Raw genomic sequence first — 14,045 nt, forward strand, 5'->3', positions numbered from 1 at the left:
TTTTGCTTCCTGCTCATTGCTGTTGAATAACTGCATCCTAAACAGGTTCTAACGCTGGGGAAAACTGAGGGCCAAACAAACTGGTGGGGCCAACACCTTTTGTAATTTTGAATATACAGTTCATATCCAAAGAGGTGTGCACATGGGAAATTGAAGCCTCCCTTAACTTAGGGTTGCCATATTTCACAACATGAAAATCTGGACAAAAAAGTTGTTTAAGTTTGTGAGCTATTTTTTTAAAAGGGAATTCACACATACACACACACAGCCCACTTCTGATATGGGTTTTCCTGGACATTTTCTGAAATTCCACCCAGATGCTATTTCCAACAGTCGAATCCTGGCTATATCTGGAAAATTCCAGACATATGGCAGCCCCATTAACACCCCGTGCTCATTTGCTTCAGTCACTTTTCTGGTCAGAGCAAGGGTAGGAAAAAAAAGAATCTTATACTTTGGACTCAGCCCTTTCTCACCAGTGTTTGTTTCTAATGTTCTCACCAGTGTTTGTTTCTAATGTTCCAGTTACAGATAGGTAGCCGTGTTGGTCTGCCATAGTCAAAACAAAAAAAATTCCTTCCAGTAGCACCTTAAAGACCAACTAAGTTAGTTCTTGGTATGAGCTTTCGTGTGCATGCACACTTCTTCAGATACACTTCTGAAAATACACTTTTTTTGTTTCTAATGTGTTTCTGAGCCCAATTCAAGATGCTACTTCTGACCTATACAGACCTACATAGCTTGGCACTTCAGAACCTAATGGAATGCCTTTTCCTGTATGCCTTAAGACAGGGTTAGTCAACCTGGTGCTCGTCAGAAGATGTACTCAAATTCCCATAAGCCCCAGCCATCATGATCAGCAGTTTGGCAATATTTGGATGGAACCATGTTGGCTAACACTGGCTTAAGGTTATCTACTGAAGTCCTTCACTACATGCCCATCTAGCTCAGCGGTTTATCATGAGAGGGCCTTTTTGGTGGTGGTCTCCCAGCTAGGAATGTCCTCCCTAGGGAAGTTTGTCTGGTTGCCTGCATTGTTGTCTTCTCCATACCAAGCTGAGTCTAGCATTTTTGTTTCCCCATGCCTTTTTAAGATCTTGTTTTAAGTCTGTTTTGTAGTTGTTTTCATTTCTGTGCTGCATGTGGTATTTTATTATGCTAGTTTGGTGTTTGGCGCTTTTGGCTCGCTTGTTTCTTGCAGCTTTTGTTTTCATTGAGATGGTTATTTGTGTGTGAGCAGCCCAGGACCTCCACACACACTGCCCAGGCTTGTGCCCCAAGGAGGTCACTTTGGTCTGCTAATGCAATGGTCTGACTTCACCCCCAGAGGTGCACTCCATTGTCTCTGAGACAGACTGATGCCAACAACAAAATTGTGTGTGTTTGGTATGATATCTAGAGATCTTATTATGAGATGCCTTATAAAAACATACAATAAATACTTAAATATCAAGCATGACTGCCCCAATCACATCTTGTTTGATCTTGAGAATGGAGAATTTGCCAGTTTTGTAAGATTGCTCAAATACAATGATAAAGAGGAAATTAAAAAAAGATGAAATGAACTGTAAATGGTCACAGTACGTAATGGAAAGGGAAAGAGAATCATATAGCGTGTTTTCATTAAAAAGAGAGCACGTGTTGTGGATGGGGCTAGACAAAACACCCACAGTTGCTGACCAGGCTGGTTCAAGGGGCTTGGATCAGATTGGTGGCCGGTGTTACTGGGGAAAATGCGATGTTGCCAATTTAGGGGTGGGATCAGAGGTTATTTGTACAAGGTCCACAGCATGTTCCTTTCTCTTTCGCTGTGGACACCGGATCACCCGCCCGCCCTCCCTTGATTGGGCTTCCGCTTTGACTTTGCTATGCCTGTCATGGGGTCGTTCACATTGGTGCGGGGGCCTGGTAGGAATTTTTCCTTTTGGCTGATTAGTGTGTGCCAATTGGGTTTTGCCTACTGCGTAGCAAATCGTCACAACTTGTAAGGTTGGCGGTTAGGCATTGGTTAAATTGGTTGGTGGAGGGGTATGGATTGGCTGTGCCTGCCCCTCCAATGCTGCTGCTGCATGGGAATTCCGTTAAAGGAATTCTGGGGCTTACCATCCCCTTGTCCAAACCCCTGGAATCGGGTGCAGGCCGCGTAAGCCCCAAGGATCATGCGGGGAGTAACTGAGGGTCTGTGGCGCAGCTCCAGTTGTCCCTGATCTTGTTCCTCCACACTGACTCTCGCTGGAATCCGGGAGTCAGTGCTATCCCCCAAGGCGGGGGGGGGGGGATAGCTAGTCATGACCAATGCCTAAGCAACCACTCACAATTTGTATGATAATAAAGTTGTGGCCAAAATTATGCCAAAAACCTTAAACAAAAATTACGTGTGATGTGTGAGTTATTGGGGTAAGGGTGTTTTGGGGGACCTCAGCACGCAACAGCTGATAACACCTGCTTTTAAAAATGTCTTCCAACCTCTTCTGGGAATCTCAGGCCACTGAGAATTAGCTGAACTTAGATCCAATTGAATTAAATCAGTTGCACTTAGATCCAATTGAAATCCAAGCCATTACTAGTTTTTCACACTGATTTCACTGGGACAGGTTATCTCTAACCCTGAGTATAGAATCAGTTTCTTAACCTCTTTCAGAAGGAGGTTCCATTGGGGTCATGACCCTAATAGTCAAGCTTCTAGTCACTGCTGTCTTGAGCTTCCATAAAGATGAGACAGTGAATGGTGCTTATTAACTAGACTTCTAACCAGATGGATCGTCCTTGAATGTTTGCCATTGCTGCCTTATCACATTAGGATGAGAAACCTGTAGCCTTCCCAATGTTGTAGGATTACAACTCCCATCATCTGCGGACATTGGTCTTGCTGGTTTGGGTGACAGAAGTTGAGGTCTGTCAGCATCTGGAGTTACCAGAGGGTCCCCATCCCTGCACTAAATACTCAGTTGCGTTATCCAGAAAAAGAAGTTTGGCTGCTGTCTTAATATGGGCGGTATCTTTTTAGTTCAAACATAGTTCTGGTTTGCTTTTGCAATACCAGCACCAGTTTTCTGGGGTTTTGCAGTCTCCTAACAAGTTCCTCAGAGAACGTGTGTGTGTGTGTGTGTGTGTGTGTGTAAGGCAGTAAATAAGGGAGCAGAAATAATTACTACTACTCCTTCATACAGAATAAAGCTCGGTGCAGTTGTAAGGTTTAATTATGGTAGTGAAGAAGAGACTTCTTTAACCAGACCAGACAGGGCTGTAACAGTGTTCATGTCATCATTTCAGATATGGCCAAAATGGAGAACCTATTCTGTACTCCCATCCTGTCTCCTAAATGATGTTGATGTCCCTTTTTCATTGGAGAATGCAATCCAAATAAACTCTGGCCTTCTAAGCAGTTCACTGGAACTGTAAAGAAAACTAAGCCTCAGCACAGATTAACTCCCTGTTTCATCATTGATTCTAAACAGCTGGGAGTATATATTCAACACAATAATATCATTTTGTTATATGCAAATGTCACACAAGTTTAAGTTTCCAGGTATTATTTAGGTTTAACAAATGCAAACAAAGGGAAAGTGTTGACTTTCCTCAAATATATTCCTCTAAAAACGAGAGCTGTGGAATTGGCCCTGGGGGTCCACAAGAATTGGAAACAGTGAGTTGCATCCAGCTAAATTATACTCCAAGTAGGCCTATTGAAATTAATAAAGCTAGATTAGTTTTGTCTGCTAATTTCAGTAGGTCTATAGGACTAGCTTTGGATACAACCCCAACCATCCCAAAAATAATGATGGTGTATTTCTCCTGTTGACAGCTGGGTAAAAAGCGTGGGATATAATGTGTGCAGACAAAGACCTTGGATAAGACCTGGAAAGGAAAAGCTATCTGTCATTAATGTTGCGTAATCTGGTTATTCTGTGAAGGATTTAAATTAGTCCCCAGAAATCTGACACCGTTTCATTTTAAAGGCATAATTGAAGGGTTGGGTATCCCCCCTTAAAACAAAAATGAAAAACTCCTCTGAGAAGCATCTCTGGTTTTGTAAGAAACTTTGATAGTAGAAGTCCCCTGTGAGTCCATTTTAAAATATATGCATTTAAAAGTAGATTGAGACCTTCTCTAGAGAATCAAGTAGAGTGTATTTTAAAGTGAAATTCTGTTCCAGAGAAGAGTAAATTTCATCTATATTTTGACTCCCAGGATGATTCAATCAATCAATTTCCTTTATTCGGCCGATAGTCAGAAATAAAACATTACACAATACAGAATTTAAAACTAAAACATCATAGGGGTACATAAATAAGGTAGGGCCACAGTACTAGACCTCTCTCATTTTGATTCCCAGGATGAAAGAATCTGTCTCCAATATCTTCAGTTACCCCAACTTGCAGACAGAAGTAAATATTATTGATTTACACTTTTTTTTTGCTCCAAAGGTGTTGCGTTGCCATCTTCTTTAAAAAAAAAAAAACCTCTTGCAAAATTACTAGAATGTGGCTTCCTTTTCATGTAGATTTTTGTCTACACTGACTTATGCTGTAGTTAATGCCATAGTAGAGCTATTTGTCAGGAGAGTATGAAGTTTTCAAGAGTGCAAGATGCTATTAAGCAAAGAAGAAAATGCTGAGTACTAAAGGACAGCAGTTAGCAAGGAGAAACAGAAGGTTCAATTTTGCCATTCAAAGGCAATGAAACAACAGCTAAGAGAATCGTGGTTCAATTACATATGATTTAACCCACATTGCTGATGATTAGTCAGAGTAATGATATGAACTTGGCTCGGATAAAATTCCATTGTGGGAAATTTTGTTCTATAATTGACCAGCTCACAGGCTGAATTAGTTACCTGTACAATACAATAGGATCTTAGAATGGTAAGTTTTAGGACCTAAAACTTTCATCACAATGCATCACGAATATCAATTTTGAGTGTTTGACTCAATGCTCTCACATATTTCATTTAAATGAACATGGAGATCATATTACAGAGATCAGGGGAATTCTTCTGATATCAGTGCTTAGTCTGATTCAATTTTAACTTTAAAAACATTTTTTTCTCATATCTACGGTTATTGTAGAAAACCCAGAAGTATTTGTTTTATCATTAAGTGAATGGAATATCCATCAATGAGCAAGCAAAACAAATGCACATTTTACATTTATTTGACAACTGCTACTTCGGTGCAATCAAATCCTGTGTCTGAAATAATCTATCAGGATAGATTCAATTTATTGGCTGCCATAATAAATTTTGTATGGGTTTATTATAAAATTTATTGGACCATTACTTCTAGTGTTTCAGACCTGGAGTGGTACTGAAATGGACTCAAATATAAAATGCTAGGCAAAATAGAATGACCCAAGGTATTTTGTAATAGAACCTTACAGAATATACTGTACCAGTTGTGTTCTAGTTTCATACAGTTCTAGTTTCATACAGTTCTGGAAGGTATTGCAAATGATTATTGTTTTAACTGGTAAAAACAACTCATCATATATAGACGAAACAAACTATGCCATAACAGCCCAAACAGTAATCTACTGGACATTTATTTATTCTTTTCATGTATTAGCCTCCTGATTTTTTTAAAAATACAGTCAGCATAAAATAATAACATAAAACACACCAAATTGAACAGTTAACAATAAAGCCAACAAAATTTACCCAACAACAATTTGGCAATACAGTATGACCCAGCATAAATCATATCACTTCATTGGCCATAAATGAATCAAGAGAAAACAGACTTCCTTAAATTACCTCACAAATTAGGTCTAGGACCAAATAAAATCCTGTTTCTGTTTCACAATTTAATTTAAAGGCTGGTATTTCAAGTTCTATTATAGCTTCTTGACAGAAACAAAACACTGAAATAAATGTAAATATGTACAGAATGATATTGATGGAGCCGAGCTTTCACTAAAATGCAGAAAACAAGCTAAATCACAGCTAAAATGTTTGTGTGTAGGGGAATTATGTTCCCTGACATTTATATTACAGCATAGTGTTTTATTTTACAGCCACTGACCTCACAACAGAGCACCTTCAAGGGACTCCAGCAGTTGTTAAGAGGAAAATCAGGCAGTGATGTGGCAGCAGGAGTTCTGGCCTGTACTGAGAGAAAAATTGGAGAGGTGCAAACCAGCTAACCCAACTCCTCCTTGTTTGGTTCTCACCTCTGTCACCAGGTGGCTTTATATCCTACCTACTTCCATAAGCAGCTATTTAACCTCTAGAATATATTTTACAGGCTCAGCTAACTCTTTGATGGGGTAGTGTGGGAAGGCAATTAAATGGGACAGGAATAACAAGGTCTCAAAGATAAGCCAAAGCAAATTTAGTAAAGGTAAAGGGACCCCTGACCATTAGGTCCAGTCGTGGCCGACTCTCAGTTTGCGACGCTCATCTCGCTTTATTGGCCGAGGGAGCCGGCATACAGCTTCCGGCTCATGTGGCCAGCATGACTAAGCCGCTTCTGGCGAACCAGAGCAGTGCACAGAAACGCCGTTTACCTTCCCGCCGGAGCAGTACCTATTTATCTACTTGCACTTTGACGTGCTTTCGAACTGCTAGGTGGGCAGGAGCAGGGACTGAGCAACGGGATCTCACCCCGTCACGGGGATTCGAACCACTGAACTTCTGATCGGCAAGTCCTAGGCTCTGTGGTTTAACCCACAGCGCCACCCGTGTCCCAAACCAAATTTAGTTTTTATTAAAGGGTTTTGTTTTTGTTTTTTGGGTAAGGCAGCAATTTAAACCATTTTTATGAAGGTGTTCTTAGAAGAAGAAAAACTTAAGTTTGAACAGTTTGAAGATCATTAAAGCAATCCCAGAAAATAGCTGAACTTAGTTTCTCTATTCAAGTTAATAGTCTATTATATGTATGGGGAAGTGATTCGTTTACCTGTTTTGGGGCATTTGGATGCCTGCTGATATAACATTGCTGAATTTGGAGTGATGGTTCCTGGGGTGGAGGAGCCAGTTTTTATTTCTGTCTGGACACCATTTTGAATTAAGAAGACAGGCTGAGGCATTCCAAATTGCATCAACTCAGAAGCCTTGTGAGATATTGTAGACCAATTTAGTGTGGCACTTCCCACGATCAAAGTGTGGGTTTTGGCTTGTTTGGATACTTTCGGACACCCTTTCGAGTCCAAAAAGAGGACCAAACTATTACACACAGCATAGATTTGGATGCCTCGGAAGATATAGCTGCCCAATTGCGAGTGAGAGCAGGAAGATGCTTCTGGTTTATATTCAGAAATGGTTTGATGCCATTTGGAACCAGCCCTGCACTACACTTGGATTGCATGTTCCTGTTCCCAGCAGGGTAATGTGCCTGGGCAGTCAGACTGAGCAGAATTGAACCACTCACCAGTTGGTGTGCGGAGGGTGGGTGTGCCTCCTAGCTGGAGGGGCCTGCTTCATCAGTGTGTAAGCCACAGTCTATATGCTATGGAAACAGATCACAGGAGGATATAAAATGGAATGGCTGAGAGCCCTGAGGTCCTAGCGTGGGAAGAGAAGAGCTAATCCCAGGACTTTGGGGGAGGGAAGATAAGAAGAACCTGTTATCACCCCCATATTGTGCCAGTGCTGGGGGTTGGTCTCTTAATGTTGCATATAGACCCACAGAGATGGCGCTGTGGGTGCAGGTGCTCCAGAGGTTGCCAGACTGGGGCCTCAGAGCAATGAGAGAGAGTGACCAATGGCAGCTTTCTTGCCATGCCATGCCGATCTTGTTTTATATAAGCCACTGGAAATCCTCTGCTGCTCCTTGCAAGGAAAAGCTGCAAGGGGTGCTTTGCTGCTAGTCAAACTAATTGCTTATCTTCAGTCCTCCACTAAATTTGCCTTGCTGAGAGACATTCTGAGCCCGTGATTGAACAAATAAGAAATGCTCTGTCAATTATGTAGGGTAATTTTGACTGGCTTAGCCCAATTTAAGAATAATTGACACATATTGTGTGTATTATGTTTTAGTTCTCATCTGAAGTATGAAGAAACTGTGTAATACAGTAATGGAAGTGGGTATAATTTTCTGGCCTGATTGCCTAGGCTATGTCAAGAAGCCTCCCTTTCTTCTCTTGCTGTGTTTCAGCCTCAACAGGTGGCGTCCCAAGTTGCCCAGGCAACTGGTTGGGCAACTCTCTTTTTGTGTCTTTCAGAGCAGTGCTGCAGCATAGCATAGTGCTGAAAGCCAATAAAGTTCATGCAGCAGAGGGCACTGGTTCTAGCAGGCGGCAAATGAACTTTGCCTGTCTTCTTCACAGCCTCCTTTAGGGTTAACTGAGGAAGCAGAGGGTCTGAGTAACAAGGCTGCGAAGTTAACTTGTTTGCCTGTTTTGGTTCAGCTCGTGCAGTTTCCCAGGTGAGGAGTCACACGGCTTTCACAAAGCACCTTAAGAATTAACACATCCATTATGGCATCAGAGGGGAAATGAAATGCAGAAAGAAAAGAAACTGATAATTACATGATTAACAGTGGCACTTTCTTAAGTTGCTATTGCGTTTTCCCTGAAGTGAAATGTCAAGGCAAATTTGAGCATCATCTTTTTAGGTGAAACGTCTGAGAAATTGTAAGGGAAGCCAAGTAAGTATCAAGAAAACTAGTAAAATGTTCTTTTGTGTGTGCATACATTCCTTGTTGGCCAGTGCAGGGCTTGCTTGTTTCTATTAGCAAAGAACCTAAACCTGATTGGTGAAAATAAGTTTTAATTGCTTTGGAAGATGGGTAAGGGAGCCCAAAGGTAATGGGTGGCTATTTAATACACCGTCCTGGCTGCTGCCCCTTTAGTTGTTTTTGGACAGCAGCCCCATTTCCCACCTAGCTGCCCTGCTGATTAGCTTGCTAATTTTGGATTACCCTTAAAACTAGAACTGCAGTCAGCTGTGTTGGGGATAAGCAGTGTCCAGTGCACAGCGGAATGATGAGAAGTATGAGCCAACATGCTCTATACTACTTTATTTACAGTTCAAAGCTGGTAAGTTACAGAAAAACATCTTCCCTCTGCCGGAGCAGAGAAAGCGTCATCTCTCCTCTCAGGCACGGAGAGAATCACTAACTGAAAACTGCAAAGAACAGTGATAAACAGGAAACCAGTGTACGTCACATCCAGTCTCCATTCCCGTGGGAAAACCTCCAACAGTACAGACTCTGTGGAATGTAAACAACCTGTCTCGTGACAAGCACTTCGCTGCACAGAGAAGAAAGCAGAAACCAACATCCTCCCCCTTTCTGTGAACATCTCTGGGCAGCGTGTTCGTACAATATCAGTACAAACCCAACTTCTGCACATAGGTACAGTGTTGATCCCTTGATACAATCTTGGACAATACATCAGCAGGAATTTCATTACCTGGCATATAGGACACCGTTACGAGTCCCTTCTGAATACGTTCCCTAGCATGTTGCACCTTCAATTGCAAGTGCTTCGTGCTTTGCTTACAACCTTCAGAATTCAGCAAAGCCAAACATGCTTTGTTGTCCTGGTAAACCTGGATTGGACATTTGACAGGAATTTTCATGTCTTTGCACAATTGTAACAACCATTCACAATCCCTAAGTGAATAAGACAGTGCATTCAGTTCAGCTTCACAAGTACTTAAGCTAACTGTTGTTTGCTTCTTGCATGACCAATCAAATAGACCCTGATTGTACTTATAGCAAACTCCAGACGTACTTTTCCTGTCTGTAGTGTCACTTCCAAAACTTGCATCTGCAAATATCTCAAGACCACCAGACTTCTGATTGTTAAATCTCAGTCTGTAATGCATAGTGCCTTTCAAATACCGCGCTATGCGTTTCAGAGCTTTCCAATCCTTAACAGTAGGATTGTTGACTTGTCTGCTTAGCAGATTACAGCTAACAGCAATGTCTGGTCTTGAACATCTGGCAATGAAGTTTAGTTTGCCTAGCACACTTCTGTACAGTGTAGTGTCAGAAAATGCTTCTTCAGTGTCATCTACCTGATAACCTGTTATCATCGGTGTGTCCACAGGGTTAGCATCCATCAGGTTTAGTTTGCTTAACACATCAGCAATTTTCCGTGACTGGTGTACTAGAATGTTACCATCTTGATCTCTCTTTATTTCCAGAGATAGGTAGTTGTTTACCTCACCAAGATCTTTCATGTCAAAGTGCTCTTTCAGTTGAGCTAGGGCGTTATTGTACATTGTGACATCTTTCCAAAAGAATAAAAGATCATCAACATAAAACAAACAATACAGTTTCTTTTGCCCCTCCTCTTTGACAAATACACACGGATCAGCTTTCCCTTGCTGAAAACCTAGAGAAAACAATACTTCAGTGAGTTTTGTGTGCCAACACCGTGCACTTTGCTTGAGACCATAAATTGACTTTTTCAGAGCACAAACAAATCCCTGTTTAACCTGTACGCCATCAGGTGGAAGCATATAAAGTGATTCACCTAGAGATCCGTACAGAAAAGCTGTATTTACATCATGGTGACTAATGTGTAGATTTTCCTCTGCAGCTAGCTTGAGCATAAGCCTAATGCTCTCATACCTCACTGTGGGTGAGTAGGTCTCGTGATAGTCTTCACCTGGTACCTGTGCAAATCCTCTGGCTACCAATCTGGCTTTGTGTCTGACTATCTTGCCATTTTGATCAGTCTTGGCTTTGAAGACCCATTTGCTTCCAAGCAATTTCATTCCTGGAACTACTGGAACAAGTTCCCATGTTTTGTTCCTTTCCAAGGAATCAAGCTCAGCCTTCATGGCATTTAACCATGGCTCAGCTTCCTTTGAATCCAAATCCTGGATTTCTTGGAAACTTGAAGGTTCAAAAACCTTCTTGGAGCTTTTAACAGCTGTTACTGCTATCTTAGCAAACTCATCAGCAAATCTCTTTGGAGGTCTGCCTTTTGTGGCTCTCTGTGACCTGCGAATTAGCCTTAAGTCTTCAACACTCTCCTCTTCCTTCTTAGGAGAAAAGCGACCTATTGTGAACAATGGTTCCTCCAATTCTTCATCAGAGCTTTCAGAGGGTCGCATAGAGGCTTTCGCACTCTTGAAATCCTCTGAATCATCTGATTCAGTTTCAGACTCAGAATCAGAACCTTCATCAGTGGGTGTGGGTTGTTGCGGCTGCTTTTGACTATCCTCAGTCTCATCACTGTCATCAGGATAACATTGGAAAATTCCCACATTCTCCCCCCACTTGGCATTGTACTCAACACTTCTTGTGAGCTTAATTTCCTTAGAGTCAGTCATCATTATTCTGTAAGATCCTTTCTGATAACCTAGAAAGATACCATGCAATCCACGCTTGTCTAACTTGGAGTTTTGTGGTGAGTGAACCCACTTGTCCGAACCAAAAATTTTCATGTGTTTGATGTATGGCTTCTTGCCAAACATCTTCTCATAGGGGGTACAACCAATCGCTGAAGATAACCTGCGATTGTAACTGTAAGTGAAACATGAGAGAGCTTCGGCCCAATAACTCTCTGGAAGATTTGCATCATGCAGCAAGGTTTTTAATCCTTGAAGCAATGTCTGATTTGCTCGTTCCGCAAGTCCATTCTGCCATGGCGAGCGAGGACTAGACAAATCGTGTTGAATTCCTTTCTCAGCCAGAAAAGCTTCAAACTGCTGAGAAGTGAATTCTCCCCCGCGATCAGAGAAAAGAGTCTTTATCTTCTTACCATGCACACTTCCCAACCAAGCACAGAATTCCTTGAACCTAGGAAAAGCCTCTGATTTCTGCTTGAGATTGTACACATAAGTATATCTGGAAAATGCATCAATGAGAACCATGAAGTACCTATTCCCACCCAAAGAGGGCGCTAGTGGTCCAACCAAATCAGCATGAATAATTTGGTATGGTTCTGTAGCTTGCCTACTAGACACCTTACCTTTCGCAGCCATTTTCACCTTGTTTGCTGCGCATGCCTTGCACTTCATGTGGTACCTGCAGGGTTTAAGAGTCATACCTTCAACCAAGGCAGGCATTTTAGATACTGCCTCAAAATGCAAATGACCAAATTTCCTGTGAAAATCGTGAATACATTCTGCATGCAAACTTTTGTTAGAACCTGCAATGCAACAAGTGTCATCCTGCACAACATCATCATAATACAAAAGAAACAAACGATCAACAAATTCAGCGTACAATTGATAATCATTTTTCTTGGTGATGATGCATCTATTGTTTTTAAAGGTAACGTCAATCTTCTTCTCAATCAGCTGTCCAACGCTGAGCAGATTATGTTTCGCGTCCGGCACATAAAGCACATCCTGTATCGATAAGTCCAAACTGTGAAGAACAACAGTTCCGTAGCCTTTACTGGGAATGGTGTGGTCATCCGCCTGGTGAATTGCACCTTCCTGCGGTGTAAAAGACACGAACAGTCTCTTATCGTTGCACATGTGATGCGTTGCAGCCGAATCAACAACGAAGAAAGATCTAGACGTCTTCTGGACCTTTGCAACCTCTGCAACCTTTGTAACCTTTGGAGCGTAGCGTGAGACCATTGCCTTGTGCTGCGTTGTCCTGGACACCGGACCTTTGCCTTTGCTCTGGCCTTTTCCACGCGATGAGCTTCCGCTGCGCTGCTCTGTCTTGGCCCTGGGATATTTGCATTCCCTCTTCATATGGCCTAGACGTCCACACGAGTAGCATTTCACTGCCTTCAAAGCTTTGGCGCCATCTGGTGGTTCCACTGCACTGCGGGATGACGACTGTGAAGTCTCCCCCTTGTTGATGCAGCCAGCACCGCGGCGATCCGCTTCATTCTGAATCATGGCAGTATCACAAGCTACTGTGCGTTGAGCATTTGGCTGATCAGTGGTATCAAATTCCCCACTTGCTTCATCCAGCCTTCTGCAGCTAGCCATCACTGCTGCTTTAAATCAAGCTGCTTTATACTGGCTGCGTCTCATCTGCAGCTGCTGTACTTCAACAGCATTCGTAAAAGTTACTTTCACTTTCCCAGCCATCCAAGCCACTACGCTTGTGCCGTGGAAAACGGCTTTAAAAGTTCAAAGTCCAGCCTTAAAGCCATTAATTAGAAGCTGGCAGGCTGCCCGGAGCAGTAGCACATACCTTCATCAATCACTTTGACGCGCAGAGCAGATACCGTTCCGATCTGTCCCTCTGCCGCTGTTCCGATCCTCTGCCGGCACTTCGTTTCTTGCTCCTTTGTTCCTCTGCCAGGAGCCCGACTTCTGGAGTCCATCCTCAAAACACTGCATTCTTCTGGGCCCGAAACCAAATGTTGGGGATAAGCAGTGTCCAGTGCACAGCGGAATGATGAGAAGTATGAGCCAACATGCTCTATACTACTTTATTTACAGTTCAAAGCTGGTAAGTTACAGAAAAACATCTTCCCTCTGCCGGAGCAGAGAAAGCGTCATCTCTCCTCTCAGGCACGGAGAGAATCACTAACTGAAAACTGCAAAGAACAGTGATAAACAGGAAACCAGTGTACGTCACATCCAGTCTCCATTCCCGTGGGAAAACCTCCAACAGTACAGACTCTGTGGAATGTAAACAACCTGTCTCGTGACAAGCACTTCGCTGCACAGAGAAGAAAGCAGAAACCAACAAGCTGCTCCCCCCTGTGCGTGCATGGTGGCAACCACAAGTGGAAGGAATGGTCTCACACACAAAAGGGTCTGGAAGTGAAAATGAAGGATGCCTGCCGAATCTTGGGTGTTCCACCCTATGGGTGCAAGGGTGGAGGAAGGGGGTGGGGGCGGTACGCCCTATGTGTCATCACTGAGGGGGATGACATTTGACATGCTGTCCGCCTACCATGACTGGCGGGAGAAGGGGTGGAGATGCAGCCTTCCCCCTTCATTTTCACAGCTCGGGGGAGGCATGGGAGTTGCGGGTGTGTGGCGTGCCACTGCCCCCCACTCCCGTGCTGCTTCCTGGGGGGGGGGGAGCCTCCCCCAAGTTGTAAAAAGGAAGAGGGAAGGGAGGAAGGCTGCTGGCAAAGTGGCATGGCTCCCTCCCTCCTCACCCAGGAAGCAGCCTGCCATAGGCGGCTGGTCCCCTGGGATGCCCACCATGGGCTGCGCCCCCCTT

General features: G+C 43.0%; 1 protein-coding gene across 2 annotated transcripts in view; it reads left to right on the forward strand.

Annotated features, from left to right (window-relative positions):
* IMMP2L (inner mitochondrial membrane peptidase subunit 2) overlaps positions 1-14,045 on the forward strand; it is a 476,940-nt gene that overhangs the window by 382,368 nt on the left and 80,527 nt on the right. Inside the window, exon 6 of one of the 2 annotated variants that reach the window (XM_081929054.1) lies at positions 4,337-4,448. The exons of the other annotated variant lie outside the window; for it this stretch is intronic. Coding sequence (XP_081785180.1) covers positions 4,337-4,402 — 66 coding nt within the window. The 3' untranslated portion in view covers positions 4,403-4,448. Of the gene's footprint in view, positions 1-4,336; positions 4,449-14,045 lie in introns of those variants that run through there. 2 annotated transcript variants of the gene reach the window in all.

This window comes from Podarcis melisellensis (genome assembly GCF_964234715.1).
Source record: "Podarcis melisellensis genome assembly, chromosome: 10".
In the NCBI taxonomy this organism is placed as follows: Eukaryota; Metazoa; Chordata; class Lepidosauria; order Squamata; family Lacertidae; genus Podarcis; species Podarcis melisellensis.